The sequence below is a fragment of the Podarcis melisellensis genome, assembly GCF_964234715.1.
Source record: "Podarcis melisellensis genome assembly, chromosome: 7".
Lineage (NCBI taxonomy): Eukaryota > Metazoa > Chordata > Lepidosauria > Squamata > Lacertidae > Podarcis > Podarcis melisellensis.
In genome coordinates this window covers 24,055,560-24,079,647 of record NC_138539.1, presented here as the reverse complement: position 1 = coordinate 24,079,647, position 24,088 = coordinate 24,055,560, and the positions used below count along the sequence as shown (strand labels likewise).

The following is a 24,088-nucleotide window of genomic DNA, read 5'->3' as shown; positions in this document are numbered from 1 at the left end:
CGGACATGACTAAATGACTAAACAACAACAACAAAAGCAGAACTCTGGCTTGGGCTTATTTCCTGCCCGCAGTAGAATATGGCTTGGCATGGGTCTCTCCATTTTAAAAATATGGTACAAATTCACCTTTAAAAAAAAGAAAAAGGGATTTTAAAAGAAGGATACGCAGGGCAAAGTCTAGGAGGTGGATCAGTGGGTGTCTACTTGTCCAGAAAAAAATCAGAATTTACAACAAAAAACCTTAGTGCTTGGTAAAGGATGTAGGTTCCATTGTCACCTCTGTTCACAATTATCAGTAATGGATTGTGAGAAAAAGCTGCCGATATGATGCAGCCTTCACCCAATTTTCATCAAGTCAAGATTGCTGCTGCCATTTCTCCTGATGAAGAATCAATATGTCTGCTTGACTCTAGTGATTTGTGGCTAGAGGTCCTGGCTAAAGGTCACAGCTGATCTTCTTTTGATAGCCAGCCTGGGATTAGCATGTTAAAGCTTTGTAAACTTGTTGAAGAGATGGACGTCAGAGGAAAAGCAGTTAACTGTCTTAGGGAATACTGGGCATGCAGCGTTGATACGAAATGGTGACCAAGGAGTATAACTACCTTAGCAGCTGTCTTTCATCTTCAAACTTTGATTCACCTTTTTATGTATAAACACATGAGGCATTTAAACCAGAGGCTCTTCTTATCTTTATAAAAGTCCAAGTAATTTATTCCACATCCCAACTTATTGTAGGGCAATTGTCTGGCCTTCAACTTTCTACTCTTACATTTTTACTCTCAGGTAGCCATTTAAAGGTTAGAACTGAATGTTTATTGCTTGTCAGCTAAAGGACCATTTAAAGGCTCCATGGTGATGATGATGATGATGATGATGATGATAATGGCAAAGACTGAGATGTTTGGAAGGCTTCAGCCCCTCCGAAGAAGAAGAAGAAGAGTTTGGATTTGATATCCTGCTTTATCACAACCCTAACCCATTGACAGCCCTGTGTTCCCAGGTTGCTGGAGGAGGCATGTAGGCAGGCAGGGAGAGGACGGGAAGGAGGCAGGCAAGCAAACAGAGGAGAGAAGCATAAGCTCCCTCAACTCAGGACCCAAACCCTGCAACCCCCCAGAAAGCTCAACAACTTTGGCCAACCCTCCCCCCCCCCAAAAAAAGCTCAATAACTTCTGCCATAGACAATGGGTAGATCATAGCCAGTGTTTTTATACTGTGAGTAGATCGCAGTCTCTTGGGAGTCCAACTAGATTACAGTGTAGGCAGGAGTGACAAGAAATTTTCTGCCCCGGGTACCACCTGACCTTGCTACGCCACTGGGTGGTGGAGCTGGATTCTGCCGTGAATTTCGTCAGGTCTGTTGCAAAGGATGACTTGTTGAGTGAATGCAAATTGTTACCTCACAACTGATCCTGCTTTGTGAGTTAAAAGCAGCTTAATTCACGTGCAAGCGCTCCATCCTGTGCCCTTCATGCTTCCCTACAGATATTATGGGCAGTTTCTGTTTACAACTGAAACATTCATAAACCACCATTTTCAGTGCCTGGCACAGGGCGCAGCCTTTGAGATGTGCGTCTATTTTTATTTCTGGCTCCTACTGAATGAGTTTCTTAAGCGTCTTTAAAGTACCTGGGATAAGGACTTTACATTGTAATTACAAAGGACGTTATGGTTTTGAAAAGTCACATGCACCAGCTCTGCAGACTGTTTTGAAGCCAGATGAGAACCTGTCAGTTTTCGCTTTAGGGATTAGCAACCTTGGGGCAACTGTGTGCCGTCTGCCATACATGCTGGCTGCTTCCTTTTGTATAATTAATGGATGCGAAGATAGGCTTCACTGTTAACTGAGAAGTATCTCATCAATGTACTGCTGGCAGAATTTTTTTCCAGGGGATTACATAAGCACTGAATATCATTAACTAAATCCTACTTTGTTTAATTAAGCTCCCAGCCAGGATGGTGAACTTAAATTTTAGCAGTGTAAATCTCAGATTCCTGCTGCTGCTCATCTCAAACTAGCTTCCATGTTCACAACCTATTCAATGTGACACGGAGGCATTCTAACAAAAAGTTTACCAAATCCATAGTTATTGAACATTAAGCCACATTGTTCTGGTCTTTCAGAGCTCTCTGATGAGACTCCTGTCACTCCTGTTCATAATGCCAGCCAGTCGGCCCCACCCTCTTCCATGATACTTCATTACATCCCCACTCCCCAAGTTTTCTGATTCAGTTTTCTGATAATCAAAACATTCTGTGGCTTCTGAGCATGCACATTCTGCATTGGGCAGGCTTCAGAGTTGATTTTTTGCTCTGCAGTTTTTTTAAGCGAACTTTCTCAAGCCTCAGAGTTCGTCTCTCAGTGGTCCTGTTGGTACTCGCCACCTGAGTTCCCTGTTACAAGCGATGTGTGTGACTTTGCATACATGTCCGTAGCTGGATGCAGTTGGAGGGACATAGTTTGGAGTTGACAGAGCTGCTCAAGACACCTGACCAAGCTGGGTTCTGTTTGTTACCATTTACGTATTTGTAAAAATGTATATATCCAGCCCCTCATATCCAAGGGTGGGTCAAACAGTGCTGCTTTTGCTGTGTGATTGATCACCCAAACTAGACACAGCACATCTGAAATAACAGATCTTGTATATCTCATGCTTTGGTGAGTCTTCGGAGACAGTTATTAGTTACAGATTTGTAACTTAAGCATTTTGCAGCAGACAAATGGAATTGCTAAACTACATGCTCAGTGATTTGCTCAAGCTTTATCCTTTATGTAACCACAGTATAAGTCACCTTATTTTGCCTAGCAGGCATGCAGAACACTCAGCCTCCTTTGGGTCAGTCAGCCTCCTTTAATCCATTATGTGCTAATACCGCCTGCCTGCTTGTTTGCCTGTGTGCTTGTCTCCGCTATTTCTGCCCTTCTGTGATTTATCTTTTCTTTACTGATTTCTTAAATCCTTTGGGACTGTGAATATTGCTTTTCCTGTTGGAACTTCCTCTTTATAATCACTAGTGTTGATTTAGGCTATGATGTTCCACTATGGACGTTGGCCAGAGACTGCCATTTTGAGTCTTCGCACCGTCCAGAAACCTACATATTCTTCTAGATGAAATGCTGAAAGAATCCCCTGCAGCATTTAGGCTGTTTGAGTACCAATACTCCATTGCGTATTTTCCTTTCGCAACATGAAAAGGTAAACCAGCCTTCCTTGTTCCAGGTTGTTGTGTTTTTTTTCATGTGTAGGATTCAGATGTCCAAAGAACCACACTGCAAACTATTTCCAAGTAAGCTGCATCATGTGATAGAAAAAGAAACTTGCTTGCATTTCCATTTGCTTTTAAGTAAGCATTCCTGCTTGCCTTTCCAAATGCTTTCCTGTTAGCAGAACTACTTGCAAGTACTAGCCGGCCATTTCAAAGATAAGCTTCTTGAGAACAATGCTCTCTATTTGTAGGGAAGTTAATTACTTACCACTGTAATACGTAATCCACCTGTACTTGACAGCATTCTTCAGGATCTGGTACAGATGATGCTAGTAATCTGTATGGTCCATGTATGGCTACCATTGCTTTGGGTTCCAGTGATACTAGCCAGCTGTAGAGAGGGCATCTTTTTGTCCTCTATCCATGAGTTCACCAGAGTATGTGCACACAAATGCATCAACATGCACAAAACTCAATATAGCACCTATTTAACCTGTTCTGTTGGATTCGTTAGTTCTCAGTTGGTAAAGCATGAAACTCTGAATCTCAGGGTCATGGGTTTGAGCCCCACGTTGAGCAAAAGATTCCTGAATTGCAGGGGGTTAGACTAGATGACCCTCGTGGTCCCTTCATGTACGATTCTATGAGGATGTACCTGTAAAGAAGAGGTAGTATCCAATGAAATTGTCATGCTGGTACAATGAAAATTCCCCACCCTCTCCTCTCCCTCTGTGTCTGCCAGATCTACTCAGGAAGCGTGGGGGGAAACCCAGAACAGATTTGAAGGATACGTGATGGGGAGGGGGCAGTTCTGATGCATAAGTAGAAGCCCTCGTGCAAATAGGGCGATCTTTTTGGATATGCCCCAACGCTTTGTTCTGTGCAGTAGCTTAATAATGATCCCTTTTTGTGTGTGAAACAATTTGAAAGCTGTGACTTCTTTATAATAAGGGCTGAGCATTCTGCCACCCCCCTGGTCATGACTCCAGTCTTTTCCACAGAGCAGTTAGCAATGGGACCTGAGCTCAATCACAGCATGGTGTCCTGTTCTATTTACCTGGGATTCAGACTCTGGTTAATCTCTTTCTTCATTGTTCCTGTGAGGTGCTTCTTGACACAAAACACCTCAAGGTGAGCCCTTTCAGAATAAGAATCATTCGTGTGGATCTCTTCCATTGTTTTCCTACAAAAATCAGTTTATTATCTAGGCTTGTGATGCATAGAATGCTACTCAGAGGTCGGTGAATAGATCAGCAGTAAATATGGTAATCACAAATCCAAGCTTATCTCCTGCAAATAGCAGAAACATGGCATTGAATATTCTGTCATGTGGAGGGAAATGATTATAGCGTCTGCTTCTTGTTCTCCACATTTCTCTGTAGTGTCTGAAACTGTTCCTTTTCCTCCATTGTTGCATGTCTTGTAAAGGTGTGTGAAACAGTGTGGGCACCGCTTGTCCATCCCCGTCTTTCTTAAATTATGTGATGTCCTGAAGTCGCTTTTAGGTTCAAATGGCATGTTAATGTCAGTAAAGGCTGAACCCACTGAATGGGGCATGAGAAGCTGAAACCCATAAATATTTCTGCCCAGTGAGGTACTTTGTGGTTCTTCGCGCTTAAAGCAGAACTGAGGCAGCTCGAACTTTCAAACCAGGTGTAACAATAGGCCCATTTGCTTAAATGTCTATCTGCCACAAAACTATATTACATGGGGATGGCATAGATAGATCTTTGGAATAGTGGATGGTGTGCAGGTGAGAGGGGTAATGAACTCTTCCCTGCCTGCAAAACTTACCTCCCTTCCCCATCCCTGCATTTTTCTGGAACGTAGAGTACCAGTACTAGAAATTAACTCAGCTGAGCAAGAAAAGCAGTTATGAGAAGGGTCTAGGTCACCTCACTGTTAACAGATTAAGCTCTGATGCTGGGATGACCTTGAGCCAATAACCACAGCAAGGCAGAGAAAAGTATATTTTATTTTATTTTATTCAGACTGCAGTAAGAAGGTACAGGATTCCAAAGCCTGTATACCTTCTGGGTACCCATGAAATATTTTTATACATGTTGCTTACATCGAGCCATCAGGAGGGTAAATTGTGTTACATGCTGATTGGTTACGAAGTGTTGACGTATGCATTGGCATAGATTCACAGTATTTGCACATGATTCGGCTTTTTGCACATGTTCTTCAGTTCTGTGGTGTGTTACTTCTTTATTTGCACTATTATTACAGGGAAATGTTCTCCTCGCTGTTCCTCAACAGTACATTTCAAAGGGAGAGGTAGTGATTGAAAAAGCACAGCAAGCAATGCGTGGCTCTATTGCCTCAGGGACAGTGGCTGCTGGCTTAAAATGGCGTTAGTCTGGTTCATCCCCCGTGGCCTGTTTTACTCTAAAACTCAGATATTGCCTCCTCACTGTACAGCATTTGGGTCAGGCTCAGGCAAACGGCTCTGCCGGTGTCATGTGTAGATATGAGTTTGTCATATGCCACAGTAACCAGTCCTTGGCTGGCAGCCATGAATTTAGGAGCTTGGGGGACTTGGCTGTGATTGGTCTCACTAGGCCTCATCCCACAGGCAGCCACGTATGGTTTCCTAGCAACAGCTTAGGGCAAGCTCTCATTGACTCCGGCTCATCAACATTATTCAGATTAGGAATCTGTGAATTGGAACATTCACAAGAATCCCAGTTAGGATTATTATTTCCTCCCGGTCATTTAGATTCCTAGAACCAAATAAAACTATAAATAGGGATTTTATAATCCACATGGACAGGATTACTGAGGCAGCATGAATAACCCATTGTTAGAGGTGACTTTTATTTCGGACTAGCAATATGCCAAGAGTAATGGCTGGCCAGGGTATGTATGGGGGTGTGGGACATACCGTATTTTTCGCCCTATAGGATGCACTGGCCCATAGGAGGCACCTAGATTTGGGGGGGGGGGAAGAAAGGGTAAAAAAATTATTTTCCCCCCCAGGCGTGGGGCTGGGGCGGGGGAAGCCCAGGCTTCCCCCGACCCCAGCCCCCAGAGCCATGCTGAAGCTCCCCGCTGTCCCCCGAGCTTGTGGGGCTGGCGGTGGGGCTCTCCTGAAGCCTGCATTCGTCCCATAGGATGCACACACATTTCCCCTTCATTTTTGGAGGGGAAAAAGTGCGTCCTATAGGGCGAAAAATACGGTAATAAAAATCCTGCCATGCAGGGTGAGGGCAGCAAACAGTCCTTAAAATGTGTCTCCTTCTGCTTGTGCACCTTGTGTTAAACTATGATTTAGTGCAGGGGGTGGGGAACCTTTTTCAGTCTGACGGCCATTTGGCTAACCTGCAGTGCAGGAATCCTGCCCTGGGTGGGTTTGATCCAGGAGCAACCTGGTTAACAGACAGACGCACTGATCCATTGCACCACAACAAATGTCCGTTTACTTTTCACATTCCTCTCTGACCAGGAAAGCAAGACGCATCATGATAAGAGTTAGAGGGTGCATTCTCACCAGGCGAAAACACACAATGCAGGTGTGAAAGCAAAGTTGGTGAGGGGCGTGGCCTTGGGAGGGGGCGTGGCCTAGAGAGAGTCCCAACAACCCCAAATAGGCTTGGAGTGCCCTGAGATTCCCATTGCTGGTTTAACAAGACAGTTAGATGCAGCCCTTGTTGGGAGCATGCTGTTTTTAAAATACATATACAGGTCAGAGAGAGAGAGAGAGCATATTAGGAAAAGAAGCCAACGGATGCTTTTGTATGGCTGTGCTGAAATGTTCCCCAGTGTTCAGTATCAAAAAAACAAACTATCACACCAAGAGAGGTTGTCAATAGGATGTTCCTAGAATTTGCCAAATGAAAATTTCTATTGAAATGCTTCCCATATTTACATCCCTGACTAACATATTGTTGATTCTGCACCTCTATTGTTGTTTTTTAATATGTGATATTTATTGATTTTAATATAGAATATTTCTACCTCACCCGCCTTCATAAAATCAAAGCAGCTTCCAGCCATTAAAGCAATGTCTGCCCCTGGCTAGCATGTCTTCCCTCATGTGTTTGGCCCTCTAGCCTTCTCTATCTGGTCCTTGAGACACACAGGTCACTTAAACACAGTCAAGCCAGGAGTTTATATGCAGATACTGCTTTTAATTATTGGTAGCTGTTTAGATTTTATGAAGGCTTGTGAGATATAAATATTCTATATTAAAATCAATAAATATTCTATATTAAAAACCAGAAGTTTTCCATACCTACTGTACAGGAAGAAGACTGAGGGAGAAGAGTCATCCTATCAACATCATTCTCATGGTATAACAATAGAAAATATTGTTCAAGTCCTGCTTGTGTGTTTCACATAAGCAGCACTTTGCTGGCCACTGTGAGAACAAGATGCTGAACTAGATGGGCCATCGGCCTGATCCTGCAAGCTCTTCTCATGAGATATTGTTTCTCCTATTCACTTCCATGAAATGCTGACAACGCTTAACATCAGAATTTGTTCATTTTTGACCTTCTGCTTTCCCAACTTCCTTTCCCTACCCAGATCATCAACTCAGTGGTTCTGCTGATTATACTGAGCGCCTTGACAGACCCCGGCCAGTACCACTTAACAACTGCTGAATTGGGGGGTGACATTGAATTTATGGACGATGCCAGTAAGTATACGTCATTTCATTAGTAATTTACAAGCAGATCCCCATTAAATTGAACTGGTATTGTGCCAAGACAGCACTTTGAGAACCAGGTTTAGAATTTGCACAAAAAAGAAAGCCTTCCTCTTTTAAAAAAATTTAAAAAATCTTTTGACAAATAAGCGGACATTAAAGATGAGTTTTGCGGAGAGGACTGCAACTGAAGCTGATTTATTGAAACCGGCTACCTTATCTTTATTCTTGGAGATAACCTTGACAATGAAAGTCAGTGTAGGTTAATATAGCAGTTGAGGGAGGAGTTCTCCAGGTGCACACATTTTTTAAATGCTCTATTAGGCTCGACACATTTTGGAACAAATCCTTTTTTGGAGACAGTTTTTGAATAACAATTTTCAATCTGTTTTGTGAACTACGGTTGCTGCTTGCAAGTGGTCACATGGAAGAAGCCATTTTAGCAGGCTGCCCTTGAGGGAAAGGAAGGAAGCAGGGTCATTCCACGGGTCTTGTTCTGCCCTCCCTCCTTAGTCCTTTTTCCTTTTGCATCCTCTCTTTTAGCTTGTAAGCCCAGTGACCAACTTGCATCTTAAATTTATTTATTTTATAAAGTGTATACATTACTTGATTGTAAAAAAAAACCACAACAACAACCTTCAAAGCAGTTTTCAAAAAGAATAAAACAATAAAAAATTGGTTAAAAAGAGAGTTAAAAACAACTATATAAAACATTCAGAAGAATTAATCAGTGATAAACAGATGAAAACCTACTTTCTGAAACCTACCCCCCATTTTTTAACCTTCCCCACCCATCACACTTTATGTCAGCACAACTTAATAGGTTTGAGGTATAGTTTCCCTTGATCACATACTTAGTCCAACAAGACAACAACAAGAATCCGCCAACAGCATACAAATCTATCTGGCTAACCTGATTAGAAACACACACACCCCTCAAACACAAAATCAATTCTCACTACAGCCATCCGAAGACAACTAACCACACCCTCAGCCACCCCCAACCTTTCTCACCACCAAGGAAATACAACAAGCAAATAGTAAGAGAACTAATACAAGTAACACTGACACAAAACCCCACACATACTCTGAGTAGAAAAACAGAAGCATAACCACCAGCCCCCATCCCACTTACCATTCCCCCCCTCACCCTCTTTCCCCCTCTTTTCTTCCTAATTGTTTAAACCAATTCATGAACCAAGAACTCATATATTGGCCGCTAATAATGAACCATATGTTTTAGATATTACTCCACATTTATTATGCTCTTTTTGTGATATACAAATGACATGAAAAAACTTGGTATACTTATGTGTATAACATTATTCCTGTTTATAAAACCCAATTAAAAAAAGAAGACAAACACATATCAACATTCTACATATTTGGGTAGACTTGTCTAAATAAGATTGTTTTAAGCACCCACCAAATAGAGCACAGTGAAGGAGCCTTCCTGATGTTGGTAGACCAAAAAGGAGATAGTTTCTTATAGTGCAATCCCATATATGTCTACTTGGAAGTAGATATCAATTGGACTTACTCCTAGGTAAGTTGTTATAAGATTCCAACATTAGTGTTATCACAATAGATGGTGCTTTTCCTGTTGAGTTAATCAGAGCCTTTATTACTCAAGTATATTTTATTAATTGAGTAGTTTCATTTATCAACTTTCCCTCATTCCCCTGAATGCTCATGTTTTGGAAAGATTGATCAGCAATACATAATATTAATGACTTAAAACTGTTTTTTTGTTGTTGTTTTTGTTTACACCAGTAGAGAGGTGAAAATGGAGACACCCTAAAACTGGCTTATAAAATGTCCTGTCAAAAGAAAACTTTGAAGTACTCCTATCGAAACAGTAATAAATAAATAAATTAAATGGTCATGGCTCTAGTACTTACTGTACTTTTGTTTTGTCATTGTTAGTAGAACATTATTCATATTTGTGTTCCCTTGGAAAGTATTGTGGTGATATCATTTTTGCTTCTGGGTACCCAGTACTAGTCCAGTGTCAATTTATTTAATGCAGTTTGAGACGTAAGCCCCCCCCCCCCCAAATCTGTGTGTGCATACAGAGCTCAGAAAATAATACTGCTAAAATGCTGCTCTGGGGCTGGGGTGCCTTGCTTCATTCAAGCCTTAGGCCAAACTAGAGGCCATCGTCACAGCTGCCTCAGATCATAAACTTTAAAAGAAAAGAGTAGCATTCATGTTCCCCCGCAGCTCATTCCAGAGCTCACTTGCAGCTAAGTATGTGGCAAAGGACTGCTTGAGACAAAACAAATGAGGAATGCCAACTGTTTAGGGCAAATCATATAAGCTTACATAAAGAACAGCACTATTGAAAGAAAAGGCAAGGACATCAGCATTCATGGCACATTATCAAAAAAAGAAAATACACCACTACCCCCCCAAAAGCAAACAAGGACACAGATATCTTGAAATAGATGCACACACCATCACAAAGCTAGACACATCCTAGACTTTTAAGTCCTCCAGCAGAGGACGCTCATGTATCAGAGGAATGCTGGCACTATCAGAACTGAGGGAGAAGTGATTAGGCCATGATTCAACTTACACTGAGACCAAAGGCAATCCAGTTTTGTCTTGTGCCAGTTCTTTCATACTTTTTGAACGGCGGTGAGTCTTCCTTAAAAGAGGGGGAAAGGAATCTGATTCCTGCACCCTCTGATAGTGCACACTTTCTTCAGACGTGTATTTTTTGCTTCCTTCTGCTAATTACAAATCAAGTGTTGCATATTTTGTCAGCGTTTCCTTGCCACCTCTCGAAAGACCTTGGGATTAGAATTAGCTGAACCATTTCACCACGTACCAAAGACTGACTGGTTGTTTCTTTCAGATATGTGCATCGCTACTGCAATTTCTCTTCTCATGATCCTCATCTGTGCAATGGCCACATACGGCGCATATAAGGTAACACATGGCTTATGGCCCCTTATTCATTCAGTCGTAACCATCCCTGCATAAAAATTGAATACATAAAGCTGGTAGACAAAACAGCCAATAAGTTTGTGGGAAAACAACAAGCTGTCATATTTACAGTGCCTTAACTGGGCATGTGGCCAACATCATGTGAAAAAACACCTATCCCTCCGAACTCCCATAGCAGGGCCAGAAGGGTCTTCATGTTTGCAGCCATATGCCTGTTAAGGCATTCCAGATGCTAGAAAATATATGGAAATGTCAACACAGGAGTGCCATTTGGGGAGAAGGGGTCATGATATGACTGACTTTTAATCTAAGTCTAATGAAATATTTAAGGGACGCGGGAGGTGCTGTGGGTTAAACCACAGAGCCTAGGATTTGCCAATCAGAAGGTCAGCGGTTCGAATCCCCGCAACGGGGTGAGCTCCCGTTGCTCGTTCCCTGCTCCTGCCAACCTAGCAATTCGAAAGCACGTCAAAGTGCAAGTAGATAAATAGGTACTGCTTTGGCGGGAAGGGAAACGGCGTTTCAGTGCGCTGCTCTGGTTCGCCAGAAGCGGCTTGGTCATGCTGGCCACATGACCCGGAAGCTGTATGCCAACTCCCTCGGCCAATAAAGCGAGATGAGCGCCGCAACCCCAGAGTCGTCCACAACTGGACCTAACGGTCAGGGGTCCCTTTACCTTTTAATGAAATATTTATCTTTGTGATATCTCTTTGTCCTTGTAGTTTGGTTCTTTTATGAACTGATTTGAACTCTCTGGGAAAGTAAAATACAGTGGTAACTCGGGTTAAGAACTTAATTCGTTCCAGAGGTCCATTCTTAACCTGAAACTGTTCTTAACCCGAGGTACCACTTTAGCTAATGGGGCCTCCCACTGCCGCTATGTGATTTCTGTTCTCATCCTGAGGTAAAGTTCTTAACCCGAGGTACTATTTCTGGGTTAGCAGAGTCTGTAACCTGAAGTGTCTGTAACCTGAGGTACCACTGTAAAAGTGTGTTAGAAATCTCTAGATAACCATTAAGTTTCCTCTTTCTCTCTCTCTTTAACATACAGCAACATGCAGCGTGGATCATCCCTTTCTTCTGTTACCAAATATTTGATTTTGCACTCAACACCTTGGTCGCTATTAGCATTCTTGTGTACCCAAGCACAATTCAGGATTACCTGCAGCAACTGGTAAGTCCCTTTCCCCCATTATTCATTGCTGTCCTTGAGAAAATAAGGGCAAAGCTTTGCAGCACAGTTTGTTCCTTTGTTCTAAACAAAACCCAAGGGAGGTTTGGATGAATCATGGTTCTTATCTGCCATAGTTTTGGCTTTTGCAAAAACTCTAATATTCACATGTGAAAATGCCCCAAAGCTTTTATGTCTGTATCTACCTAACTCAGTATCCAATCAAGTGCTTCTGCTAGTGCAAGGACTTCTGCTTGTGTGGAGAACCCCCAGAAGAAATCTAGGGCATGCAGAAGTACGTGTTGATAGAAGAGGGAGGAAAAGTTCTGTTGCACAGCTAAAATCCTTGTGCTATCAGAAGCGCTTCATTGAATACCGCCCCAAATCTTAAAGAACCTTATGAGGTATCATTAGAAAAGTCAGTCTGACTTTGTTACATTTTACCTGCTTGAGCATAGCCCTGGGTTTCAGAGCATGTGCAGAGTTCCTTGCAGAAGAGAAGTCCTGGGAGAGAACATCTTTGCCTCCCTGGAAATGTCTGATCAGGAGTCCAAAATGGAGGCTAAAGCCTCAAATATTTGTGGGACTCTTGAGATCAGTAAAAACTGGTATCTTTTCTTAATGCTATTTTGCCATTGACCCAAGCAAGTGCCATTTTTGGTGTCAGTGGACCTTTGGCTGACCATGAGGTTGTTGCACCTCCTTAAAGACTCTAAACTTGGCATTACAAAAAAAAAATCACAGGTTCAGACCTATCAAGCCATTGTTAAAAAAGAACTTGATGATGCCTGGATGTTTGTTCAAAGACACTTTTCATATATCACAGTGGGGGTCTGAAATCCGCAAATGCTCTAGGTGGAGCTATATTAGAATACAAGAAATTGTCAAAACAGGCCAGATTAGACCACTACTGTCTACTGTGACAAGCAATGGCTTTCCAGGGTCTCAGCAAATGTCTTTTCCATCTTTGGCTCCTGCGTTAAGCAGGGGCTTGAACTCGATAGCCTGCAAAGCCATCTTCCAGCTCTAAGATGGGAGATGCCAGGGACAGAAACTGAACTCTTATTGTTTACAAAGCACCTGCTCTACCTTTATGGTTCTTGTTAAGCTGTGGGTGAACATATCAGACAACACAGCGATTCTTCAAACAGCTCTTGTTTATTCACAGGCCAGAACAGAACTGAACTGAAGGGTTCAGTCAGCCTGCTTATATAGAGCACCAATACAACGTAACTGTAACAATTTTCTAAAACTATCCAATCACTGAACGTCACTTTCGATCCCTTATTTGCATAACTATCTACAGTATCCCGCTGCTGGCCCAGGGTGAGAACTTCAGTACATAACAGTTCTTCTACATTTGACAGCAGGGGGAAATGTATTATCACATTGTTATATTACACATTTTTTAAAATCGCATCATGGTATTATACATTCAAATATATTATGCATATAGATATGTCCATGGATCTTTACAAAATATTAATTTTATAGCAACGTTGCTTTATCCTAAAATATTTATTTATTTCGTAAAATCTATATGCCGCTTTATTGTATACAAAAATCTTCAAAGCCATTTAAAAAATACATTTTAATGCCTTTGGGTACATTTTGTGAGACCTGCATTTAAAAAAACTTGGAAGTGCAAAAGTCCTAATAAAAGAATGTGAAATGCAATGCTATTGGGCTATGGACTGCTTCTCCCCCTCTTTAAATCATTGGCTGCTGGAAGTACAGTGGTGCCCCGCAAGACGAATGCCTCGCTAAACGAAAAACCCGCAAGACGAAAGGGTTTTCCGATTTTTTAGCGGCTTCGCAAGACGAATTTCCCTATGGGCTTGCTTCGCAAGACGAAAGCCCATAGGGAAATCTCCGGGACAGCGGGGAACCCTCCTCCCACCGCCAGTCCCGGGAAGAGAGGAGAAGCTGCGCGCCTTCCCCTCTGTTCCCAGACCTGTCCTGAAGGCTTGCGGTGGGCTCCCCAAGGCTTGGGGCTCCCCAAGCTGCAGATGTCTGCCCTGCTTAAGAGCGCCCCTCGTGCGGGGCAGCAGGCTGCTACCCGCAGCTTGGAAAGCCCTGCGGGGAAGTCCTGAAGGGCTCCCCAAGCTGCGAATGTCTGCCCCGCACGAGGGGTGCTCTGCTTAAGAGCGCCCCTCGTGCGGGGCAGCAGGCTGCTATCCGCAGCTTGGAAAGCCCTGCGGGGAAGTCCTGAAGGGCTCCCCAAGCTGCAGATGTCTGCCCCGCACGAGGGGCACTCTGCTTCAGAGCTCTCTCGCACCGGGCAGCAGGCTGCTATCCGCAGCCTAGGCAGCCCTGCAGGAACTCTTCTGAAGGCTGGCGGCGGGAGAAGGGCTTTTCTTCCCACCGCCAGCCTTCAGAAGGCTGTTCTGAAGCCTGGCGGTGGGGAGAAAAGTCCTTCCCCCCCACCAGCCTTCAGAAGCGGTCCAGGGACAGACTGTCCCCGGACCTGGTCTGAAGGCGGTCTCCCTAGGAACACATTAATTGATTTTCAATGCATTCCTATGGGAAACCGTGCTTCGCAAGACGAAAAACTCGCAAGACGAAAAAACTTGCGGAACGAATTAATTTCGTCTTGCGAGGCACCACTGTAAACTGACACACAGTGCAATCATGATGCATTATAAGGCCGATGTAATTATGAAGGGGAAGAAGGATTAAAAGAGACAGAACGCACATTGCTCCTTGTCCCTTATATTTAGTTTTGCTCTGATCCTTAATTGCCAACCTGGTTACCATATGTGGACTTGTTTGTTTTAAACCCACAAGAATGCTGAATTAGCTCATAGCAGTCCAGAGAACAATGGAATAGACGGAAGAAGGAAAATAATGCAGTGCAGAATTTCTGTTTCTGTCCCCTTTAGAGAAATGTCTCTTGCTTCTTAATTCCCACCCTGTTCTCCATTGGCATGGGGTGTTAAATTCTAACTTATTTTATTTATTTTCTTCTGTTTACGAATTTCTTCCCATAAAATATCTAGAATGGATTTCACAGTAAAAAATATCAACGTTAAAAATAATTTCATATGTAAAAACAATTTCAAATCAAATAGAGATATGGACTGTGATAAAGATTAATGGCTGCATGAACTGCAATAGCTTCATCAAGCATCAAATTTGAGAAACCAGAGGTCTTATTTACAGGATCTATTGGGATTCATTGTATTAAGCACCCCATTCAAAGTAACAGTGAGCTCAATGATGTGATGCTGGAATGCAAGCACTTACAAAACACTTCACTCAAGATTTTATTTTTCCCTGTGGCAAGCGTTCTTAAAAAGCGGAAATGGCTCCGACTCCCTCAGGGATTGGAAGAGATTTGGGTTTTTGCTGAGCTTGGATCCTGGCCATTCTCCACTTTTGTTCATTTGTTTTTGTTTATAGTTAAGTGCATGAGCTGGGTTACTTCAAAGAGAACTTTTACTAACGACAGGGTGACAATGGCAAGTCAAAGTCCTGCTTGTGCTAAGTTCTTCTTTATTCTTTCCCTACAAGGCTGATGTTGATACATGTTCATTACCTAGAACATACAGGAGGTATTCTGCCATGCCCTAAGACAGGGGCCAGCAACCTTTTTCAGCCGTGGGCTGGTCCACCGTCTCTCAGACCATGTGGTGGACTGGACTATATTTTTTGGGGGGGGATGAATGAATTCCTATGCCCCACAAATAACCCAGAGATGCATTTTAGTTAAAGCACACATTTTACTCATGTAAAAACACCAGGCAGGCCCCACAAATAACCCAGAGGTGCATTTTAAATAAAAGGGCACATCCCTGACTTTTTTCTGGCCCATGTAGGACCAGTCTGGATAGTTGGCCTTGGTGAAGATTTGGCATTTTCATCCCCAAAAAGTTTTTGATTTGAGTTTCTCCTGAAATGAGGCTCCATTTTAATGTTGCATTTTAATCTTGCTTTTTACGTTGTAATTTAATAAATTGTTTTTATACCTGGTGTTAGCCACCCTGAGCCCAGTCTTGGCTGGGGAGGGCGGGGTATAAATAAAATTTATTATTATTATTATTATTATTATTATTATTATTATTATTACTCATGTAAAAATACGCTGATTCCCGAACTGTCCATGGGCCAGATTGAGAAGACAATTGGGCCGCATCCAGCCCATGGGCCTTAGGTTGCCTACCCCTGCCCTAAGATTATTGGGACAGGAATCTTGTTGTTGCAATTTTACACTCTGAAGTACCACATACATTAGAGGAAGGGAGGTCAGGAGATGTCATGATGGCACGTGGCAAGCAAGCAAGCAAGTAGAAGCCAGGCGGAGGGCGTGGAGCTGCAAGCTGGCGAGGAGCAAAACTCTTTGCAGGAAGAGAGCTATGGAGGGCAACTTGCTCAAAGTCCTCACTGGCCAACCCTGCCACCTGCCCATAAAAAAGCAGAACTTATCTCCCTCAACTATCACCCGGCAGCAGCCATTCCATCGGGCTACCTCAGTTGGATCATTAGTGTTTGGATGGCCACCTGTCGTGGATGCTTAGTTGATATCCCTGCATTGCAGGGAGTTAGACTAAATGACCCTCAGGTCCCTTCCAGCTCTATGATTCTATGGTTCTGTAAGCTTTGCCAAAAGGACAGCTCCCTCAAATGCTTCCTGCCTCTGAACTGTTTCTGTGCCAGGGGCTCAATATGCACCACACTACTTAAGAACTGGCGCCTGAGTTTGTTTTCTTCCTCTTCCTTCCCTGGCCCTTTCACGTATGTGTTGTGATTTTTAGATTATAAACCTGTGGGCAGGGAATGTCTTGTTTTAATTGGCTCTGATAGCTTTTTTTGGTGGAAAAGCGGGACACAAATACTCTAATTGTGGGGTCCTTACAGTTCTGTCAGTGGTGGTTAAGAGCAGTGGACTCGTAATCTGGTGAACCGGGTTCACTTCCCCGCTCCTCCACATGCAGCTGCTGGGTGACCTTGGGCTGGTCACACTTCTCTGAAGTCTCTCAGCCCCACTCACCTCACAGAGTGTTTGTTGTGGGGGAGGAAAGGAATGGAGATTGTTAGCTACTTTGAGACTCCTTAGGGTAGTGATAAAGCGGGATATCAGATCCAAACTCCTCCTCCTCCTCCTCCTCTTCTTCTTCTTCTTCTTCTTCTTCTTACTTCTGGGTACCACCATGGGGTCTTGGACACGAGCCCCATCTGCACAGTGGTTTTTCCAAGTGGATCTCCCTGTTGATCACTACAACTACGGTAGTGATCACTCATCAGTTTGCCAATGGCTGTCATCTGAAGCCACGTACTTCTCCCTGCAGCCGCGTGTAAACAAAACTCCACACATGGTCCAACTTTCAGTTGGGTTTGTTTTCCCAGCTTCAAAACAAGGCGGTGCTTTTATGTAACCTAGCTGAAGAAATTCCACATTTAGTTATACAGCACTGACAGTAAATGGTTGCATCAGTAAATATTTCTTCATGTGTTTAACATGTGGACCTGCCACACATCTGGACTGCCCAAATATTCAGCAGCAAATCATTTGTCCGTTCATCTGCAGTATAGATTAAGACTTTACTGCTTTTCTTGTCCCAGTCATATATTTTAGCACGATCTTGATGTTCAATTGCTTCATCTTTTTGAATTCTGACTTTGGGGCAAGTGCTGTTTTGTATATAGACAGCATAAACATACACAAATTCCTACATAAATGTTGCCAAATCTTGGCAGTAACTTCCTAGTGAACTAAGTGGATTATAGAAGCCCTGCTGACCCACTAAGGATACCCCAAAAAAAGATTTACCATTCACCCAACTACATTTTGTAGGAATCATTCTGCATTCCTTTCTGCTGTGATCTTATTGTGCAGTCAAAGGTTAATCCACTTTTTACCAGTATCACTCCACATGGTTTTACTATTTTCGTGATTCAAATAACACTCTTCAACATATGTATGTGAAATACAGTATCCTTTACCTGCTTCTAAGCCAGCAAAGTGATGGTGCCAGTTAAACAGGAGCTTAATTGCAACTTGTTTTGCTTTCTCCAATGACCTTAGGTGGTCCTTGTCCACTTAGTCCCTTCTTTTTAACCCAAATTCTGGAAACAAGATGTAGATGTGAGTAAGTTGGGAGGGGAATAATCTTTTTCCATAGGTCTGGATGTTTATGGGGAGCCCCATAAACATCCAGACCTATGGATGTATGGGGAGCTACATTGGCAAAGAAAAAGTGCTTTATATGTGTTCCTTATGCATTCTGACACTGTGACACCAGATGGCACTGTGGAGTTCCATTTTTTGCCAACCCGGTTTCTCATACGACGTTTGCAATGCGTTAAACCGAAACGCTTCTTTGATATGTGTAGATCCAGCCCTTGCTAACAGTCCTGTGCTGCACCTTATTATTAGGGAGCAGTCCTTGTGGAATTTAGTGGTCTTATTTCTGAGTAATGTATGGTTATTGTGGCATTAGCCCTCATTAGAAATTGGGGTGGTGGGGACCCCTTCTGATACTGTGCTTGTGCATCTTTCAACCTTAGCATGGGAGGCTGCAGACTTCATCTTTGCACACCCTTAACTCAGGCTGCCCCAGTATAGTCACACCCATTGTCTTAATAAAAATAGAGTATGTTAAACAGATGAAAAGGTTGCTTAGGGTGTGACAGGCAAGTGACTTTATGTTTCGGTGTGTAAGGCTTTCAGATAATTTTCCTTCTGCAGAGGCAAAGCCAGAAGCGATCAAAATACTAGATCAGAACAAGAATAAGATGTATTTGTTTTTTAAAAGAAAAAAGCCGAGAGCAGAGTTGTGTAACATTTATCTCCAATCTGCTACACGCCATCTGGTGAGATGAAACCATTGGAACACTTCATTGAAATTCAAGAAGAAGAAAACTTCTTGCCAGCAGCTGGCAAAAAAAGAAAGAAATTAATGCAAACAGGAGTATATATTTGTCTTGATTCAGTCTGAATATATTTGGCAATAATACCAAAGAATTAACAATAGCTTCAGAAACTCTGAGGAGAAGTTCTTCCATGTCCCAACCCCTAGACCCAGACATTATTTCAAGGCACAGGGAAAATATTAGGCCCCACCGGTGCCCTCGCAGCTGCCCAAGAATGCCATGTGTTGACCAACAGGCTACCAATAAATAAATAACGGCCTTATATTGTCATGTAAAGTATTCTGTAACAAGGGAGGTGCAGGATTATTATTACTAATTTTTCTTCTTCTTCTTCTTCTTCTTCTTTTTGCAGCCTGGTAATTTTCCCTACAAGGAAGATATTATGTCTGTCAATCCCACATGCCTCATTGTGATTATTCTGCTTTTTATAAGTATCACCTTGGCTTTTAAGGTAAGCATGTATCTATAGAAACAAAGTTGTTGGAATGCATGATCATTCATCTCCCTGTGCAGCAGTAGTTGTGAACCCAGGAAGACTGAAAAAAGCAGGGGGTCACAGAGACAGTGACTTAGAAAATACCATAGCTACCAGGGGGGCTGGCTCAAGAAGGAGAGAACTTCACATTTCCTGAGAACTGAAGTTGGCAGTGGGTCTTCCTTTTGGGTCTTTTCTCCCTGCACTTTCATGGAAAATTCTTTTGAAGCATCCCTGAGCTTCAGGGGTAGCTATGCAGATAATGACAGAGTTGAGATCTTCTATAGTAGTGGCAGGGGAGCTTTTGGACTCCCAACTCTCATCAGCCCCAGGCAGCAACGACAATGGTCAGGGATGATGGGAGTCCAGCAACATCTGGAGGACCACAGTTTCCCTATCCCTGTTCTAAAATTCTGTGCCTGAGCAGAAGTTCCCATGCTGCTTTTTGGATTGGATCCATGAAATAGCCATTCCAAGCAAAGCATTGTAGAGGAATCTTCAGGAAGCAGAAGAGCATGTTCTCATTTTGAAATATGACCCATGACTACCTGCAGTGAGCATGCACCAGGGGCAAATGATTGCCTTTTGTCTAAATCTTGGTTGACTGCTCTAGCGAGAGTCTGATAAGCAGCAATCAAGAGTGTGAGAAGCTGCTGTTCCTTAGCCCCACATTCCCAATGGTTGTTGTAGAAATAGAATGGTTAAATGTGTAGTTGCCCTGTGGATTTGCTAGAATGAGCCACCAGCTGTGATGCACAAGTTAGCTAAGCTTGTACTGTATGGTTGGATTTTCAGTCCCATTTACTTCAAGAACATTAACTGGCTTAAATAAAAGTTTTCTGCCATAACAGGTTTTGCTGCTCAGGCTGAAAGTAGGTCAAGATTATCTCATTTATTGGACTTCCCTTTTGTTACTTGGAAATGGAAAACCCTTCAACGGGCAAAAATGGAGAAAGCAAGGCCAAAGCTGTTATTTTTTAATTGGGAAGGTGGACATTAGCCTATATGTCCATTATAATGGCTGTATCGTTTTTTGTTCTTTTGACTTGCTAAGTAAGAGGTACAAACTTGATGCATAAGTTCAATCAGCTTCTGGTATTCTCATTTGCATTCCTTGTGTTTTGCATAAACCATAAATGTGCTCTGCAGATTTATGGATTCTGTATAATGAAATGAAATCCATAATCAAGTGCAGCATGTCCTCCACCATTGATAGATATAGCAGATAGCAACATTTCCAGGAAACGAAATGAAACGGTACTGCATTTCAATATTTCTGAGTTCATTCCCTTTTCCTAATAACAACACTTGTCAAGTAGTAGAGGCAGTCTGACATAATCATTGGGGATAGAAGCAAAGGACAGGTATCTTGAAAATAGACAGAATGGCAGAAGTATAGGCCCAATTTATTTCTGCTGGAAAGTTATTCAGCTTTTTAATTTCAAAGAGAGTTGAAGGCGATTTGAAAGCAGCTTCCCTTCTCATTGTGAAAAACCGCATTGTTGCCCCAACAGGTTTTGCAGGGTTGGATTTTTAAAAATACCTTCCAACTATGTTAACCAGAGGCAAAAGTGGTATAATTGTTTACACCACAAGCAATGACCCGCTCTTTCAAATCACCCAGCGTTCTGTAAAATATTATCTGTATCTAGACATAATTGGAGCAGCTAAATGTTGCCTGTAGTTCTTCAAACACATCTTGTACCACAATCCCCAAAAGCATCCTAAAATAAAACCTTTTTTCCCCCTTGAACATATGTTCTTAATTTTTTTTAATACCTTTTTCTTGTACTGTCAGACTGAAATGGGTCATCTGGAGCCAGAACACTCAACTTTATAAATGGATCAAGATAATATTTTCAAACAAAATGGAATGGAGTTTTACTTCTATCCTGAAACACTGCAAAGACAATGCAGAGTAAAGAATTTTGCCATGGCCTTGATCAGCCCCATTCTGCTTTGCATCTAGACCATTCTCTTGCCTTCCATTTTGTTTGAATTTTTGGTGGTTATCTCCCATTTCTTATTATGACTTTGCATTCAGTGTATATCTGAATTATCACGGAGTTTGCCCTTAGCTTACGTCAGCTGTCACCCATGGTTTGTAGGCCTTGGGCAGATTTGAATGCTTTAGCAAATGCCATGGCTTTAATCTTTCCCGCACCCAATGGACCAGCAGGCTTCCCTGAGAGACAGAAAGAGAGAAAACATGCGTGCACACACTTCACTTTTACAACAATCTGGATAAAAGTCTGTTCAAATAAGAATTAGTCGGAGCCTTGAAAAGCACGTGGAGCTGAAAGTGGAAATCACTCTTCCAACTTCCTCCTTCAGCTCTATGTACTTTCCCAGTGCAATTTTTCTAGAAAGAGGGGTGCTGGAACTCACCAAGAACATCTCCCTTGTTTCTCTTATAATGGCAATGGTGCCCACCCGAGAGGTGCCGGAACTGAGTTCCAGTGAGTTCCAGCTGGGGAAGAAAGCCCTGTACTTTTCAAAGGAGAAAAATGTAACCTCCCACACAATCTCATTAGGTCACAGGTGAGACCTCAAGGGTACCACCAGGTGATGGTGATTCCTAAGTCCGGGGATGACATTTCAGTTTCCAATAACAGAACTGCTGAATCTTCTTTTTATTTTAAATCCTGGTGCAACTCTCATTGCCGCACAGTGAAGATGCTACATTTTCAAGGCATTAATGATGAGATAGTCTATGGATGCATTTAATGACTTTTTAATATGGTAGTGTTGGAAAGTATTGCTCAGTAGCTAGAGGACTGTGTTCAGCTTGGTCAGTCAAAAATTAAACAAGCTTTGGAAACCCTTGCCAGAATACATGACTCCTCAGACCTAGAAGATGACAAGTGCTCTGGCTAGCTTCTTTTTAATAGTCTCTGCCAACAAAGATTTCCAACTTTGTAGACCAACAAGTTCCATGACTGAGATGTTCTTTGTAGGAAGTTCTAAGTATTTTTTATTCAGTATATTTCTTCCCCTTGCCCCATCCTTTTCTTTTAGGGTCGACAACAAGCATTTTCCTTTCTGTTTATACACAATATTTCAGATCTTTGAAGACTTGTTGGCTTTTTCCTCCGTCCTGCCACTGTTATCTTCCCTCCAGTATAAACGATTGATTTTACACAATTTAAATCCCAAACTCAAAAGTTATGATTGCTCTTCTACAATATACTTTTGGACCTGAAAATTTGTCCAGCTAGAGGGAAATAATATTATTTCCGAGTTTTGGCTATGCTTCTGCTAAATGCACTCTGGAATAGGATTATGTTTCTTTGTAACCATATTGCATTGCTGACCCAGTACCATTTGCGGGGAAAGTATAAGCCTCAACTCATTTTCTCAGCAATGCTATTTTTAAGCCACTTACCCCGTTCCCTCTTATACTTGCTTGTATGAATTTTCGTTCCTCCCAATCCCACCCAATATTTCTCCACTGTCAGCAAATTTCACAAGGCCTGCATATTGAAAATTTGTTTTGAATTAGTAAAAGTTCTGCCAGGCAGGGGGAAGATTCACGCGTGCCCTTCAAGAGAAAAAAAAGGGGCAAGGAGCAGCTATTCTGTTTGAAGTGTATGTCTGTCTCACTTTTATTAAAGATTCATTTTAAATTTGCCATTGTTTATGAGCCAACAAATGAAGCCCACTCTGTGTTAGTAGCCCTTTAAAGCCTTGTAAAAACCAAACCACTGGATCCTATTAATCTTTGGCAGGCAGCAGAGCACTGCTTTGTGGTTTCCTGTACATAGAGAGTGTTTTATGTTTGGCCATCTCTACTTTCTTCTGCTGTATTCTTTTTTTGGAAAGGGGGGGGAAAAAAGACTTTTACCACATTGCATTTGCTTAAACCAAAGATGGAATTGCCCCCCGCCTCCACCCACTCTGCATTTACTCTCAAAAACACAGAAGCATTTGAAACAAAGTATGACCAATTAATTTTTTTTATACTCAACATGATATATAAGGTTACGGTCATTTTACAACTGGGAAAAGGAGGGTGCTGCTAAAATTGAACTAAATAATAGGGAGTTAAATTATGCAGCTCTTTAACTGTATTCCAGGGTTTTTGCCATAGTTCCTTAGAAGAGAGTGTACAAGTTCTGTTTCAAATGCAATGTATAGACAGTGACAGCATGCTGTATTCATTTATTTAAAATATTAAAAGGGCGAAAGGACCTGATGATGTTGAAATTTCATGTTCTTAATTTATGTAGCACTAACAGGCTCATTTGCGCTTCGAGATCCCCAAACACCCCCAAGAAATGAAACATAGTGACACAGGATTTTAGTTTAAGTTATTGGGCAAAATTTAGGCCACAACTTTATTGAATACAGAATGTCAGTGGTATTGGCTTAGGCATTGGAATCACCAGACTATATCGGATTCCCAACCACTTTCACAGTGAATCTGATAACAAGGGTGAAATACCGCCAGCAGGAGAGAGCACCACCCTTGCAGATGGGCTTGAGCTCCCCTCGGTGCCCCCGTGGGGTCCTGGTATGGCCCTAGGCCCACCGCTAGGACAAGACCCTGGCCAACCCCTGATTCCTTTAATGCAGCAGTTCTCAACCTGTGGGTCCCCAGATGTTGTTGGACTACAACTCCCATCTTCCCTGACCACTGGTTATGCTGGCTAGGAATGATGGGAGTTGTAGTCCAACAACATCTGGGGACCCACAGATTGAGAAACATTGCGTTTAACGGAATACCCTTGAGCTTGGAGGGGTAGGTGATGGCCGCCAC

The 24,088-nt window shown here is 42.4% G+C and overlaps 1 protein-coding gene across 1 annotated transcript in view; it reads left to right on the top strand.

Moving 5' to 3' along the window:
* Positions 1-24,088, top strand: part of LAPTM4B (lysosomal protein transmembrane 4 beta) — a 53,584-nt gene that overhangs the window by 14,134 nt on the left and 15,362 nt on the right. The window contains exons 2-5 of the mRNA XM_081919883.1: positions 7,738-7,849; positions 10,719-10,792; positions 11,862-11,984; positions 19,207-19,305. Coding sequence (XP_081776009.1) covers positions 7,738-7,849; positions 10,719-10,792; positions 11,862-11,984; positions 19,207-19,305 — 408 coding nt within the window. The remainder of the gene's footprint in view (positions 1-7,737; positions 7,850-10,718; positions 10,793-11,861; positions 11,985-19,206; positions 19,306-24,088) is intronic.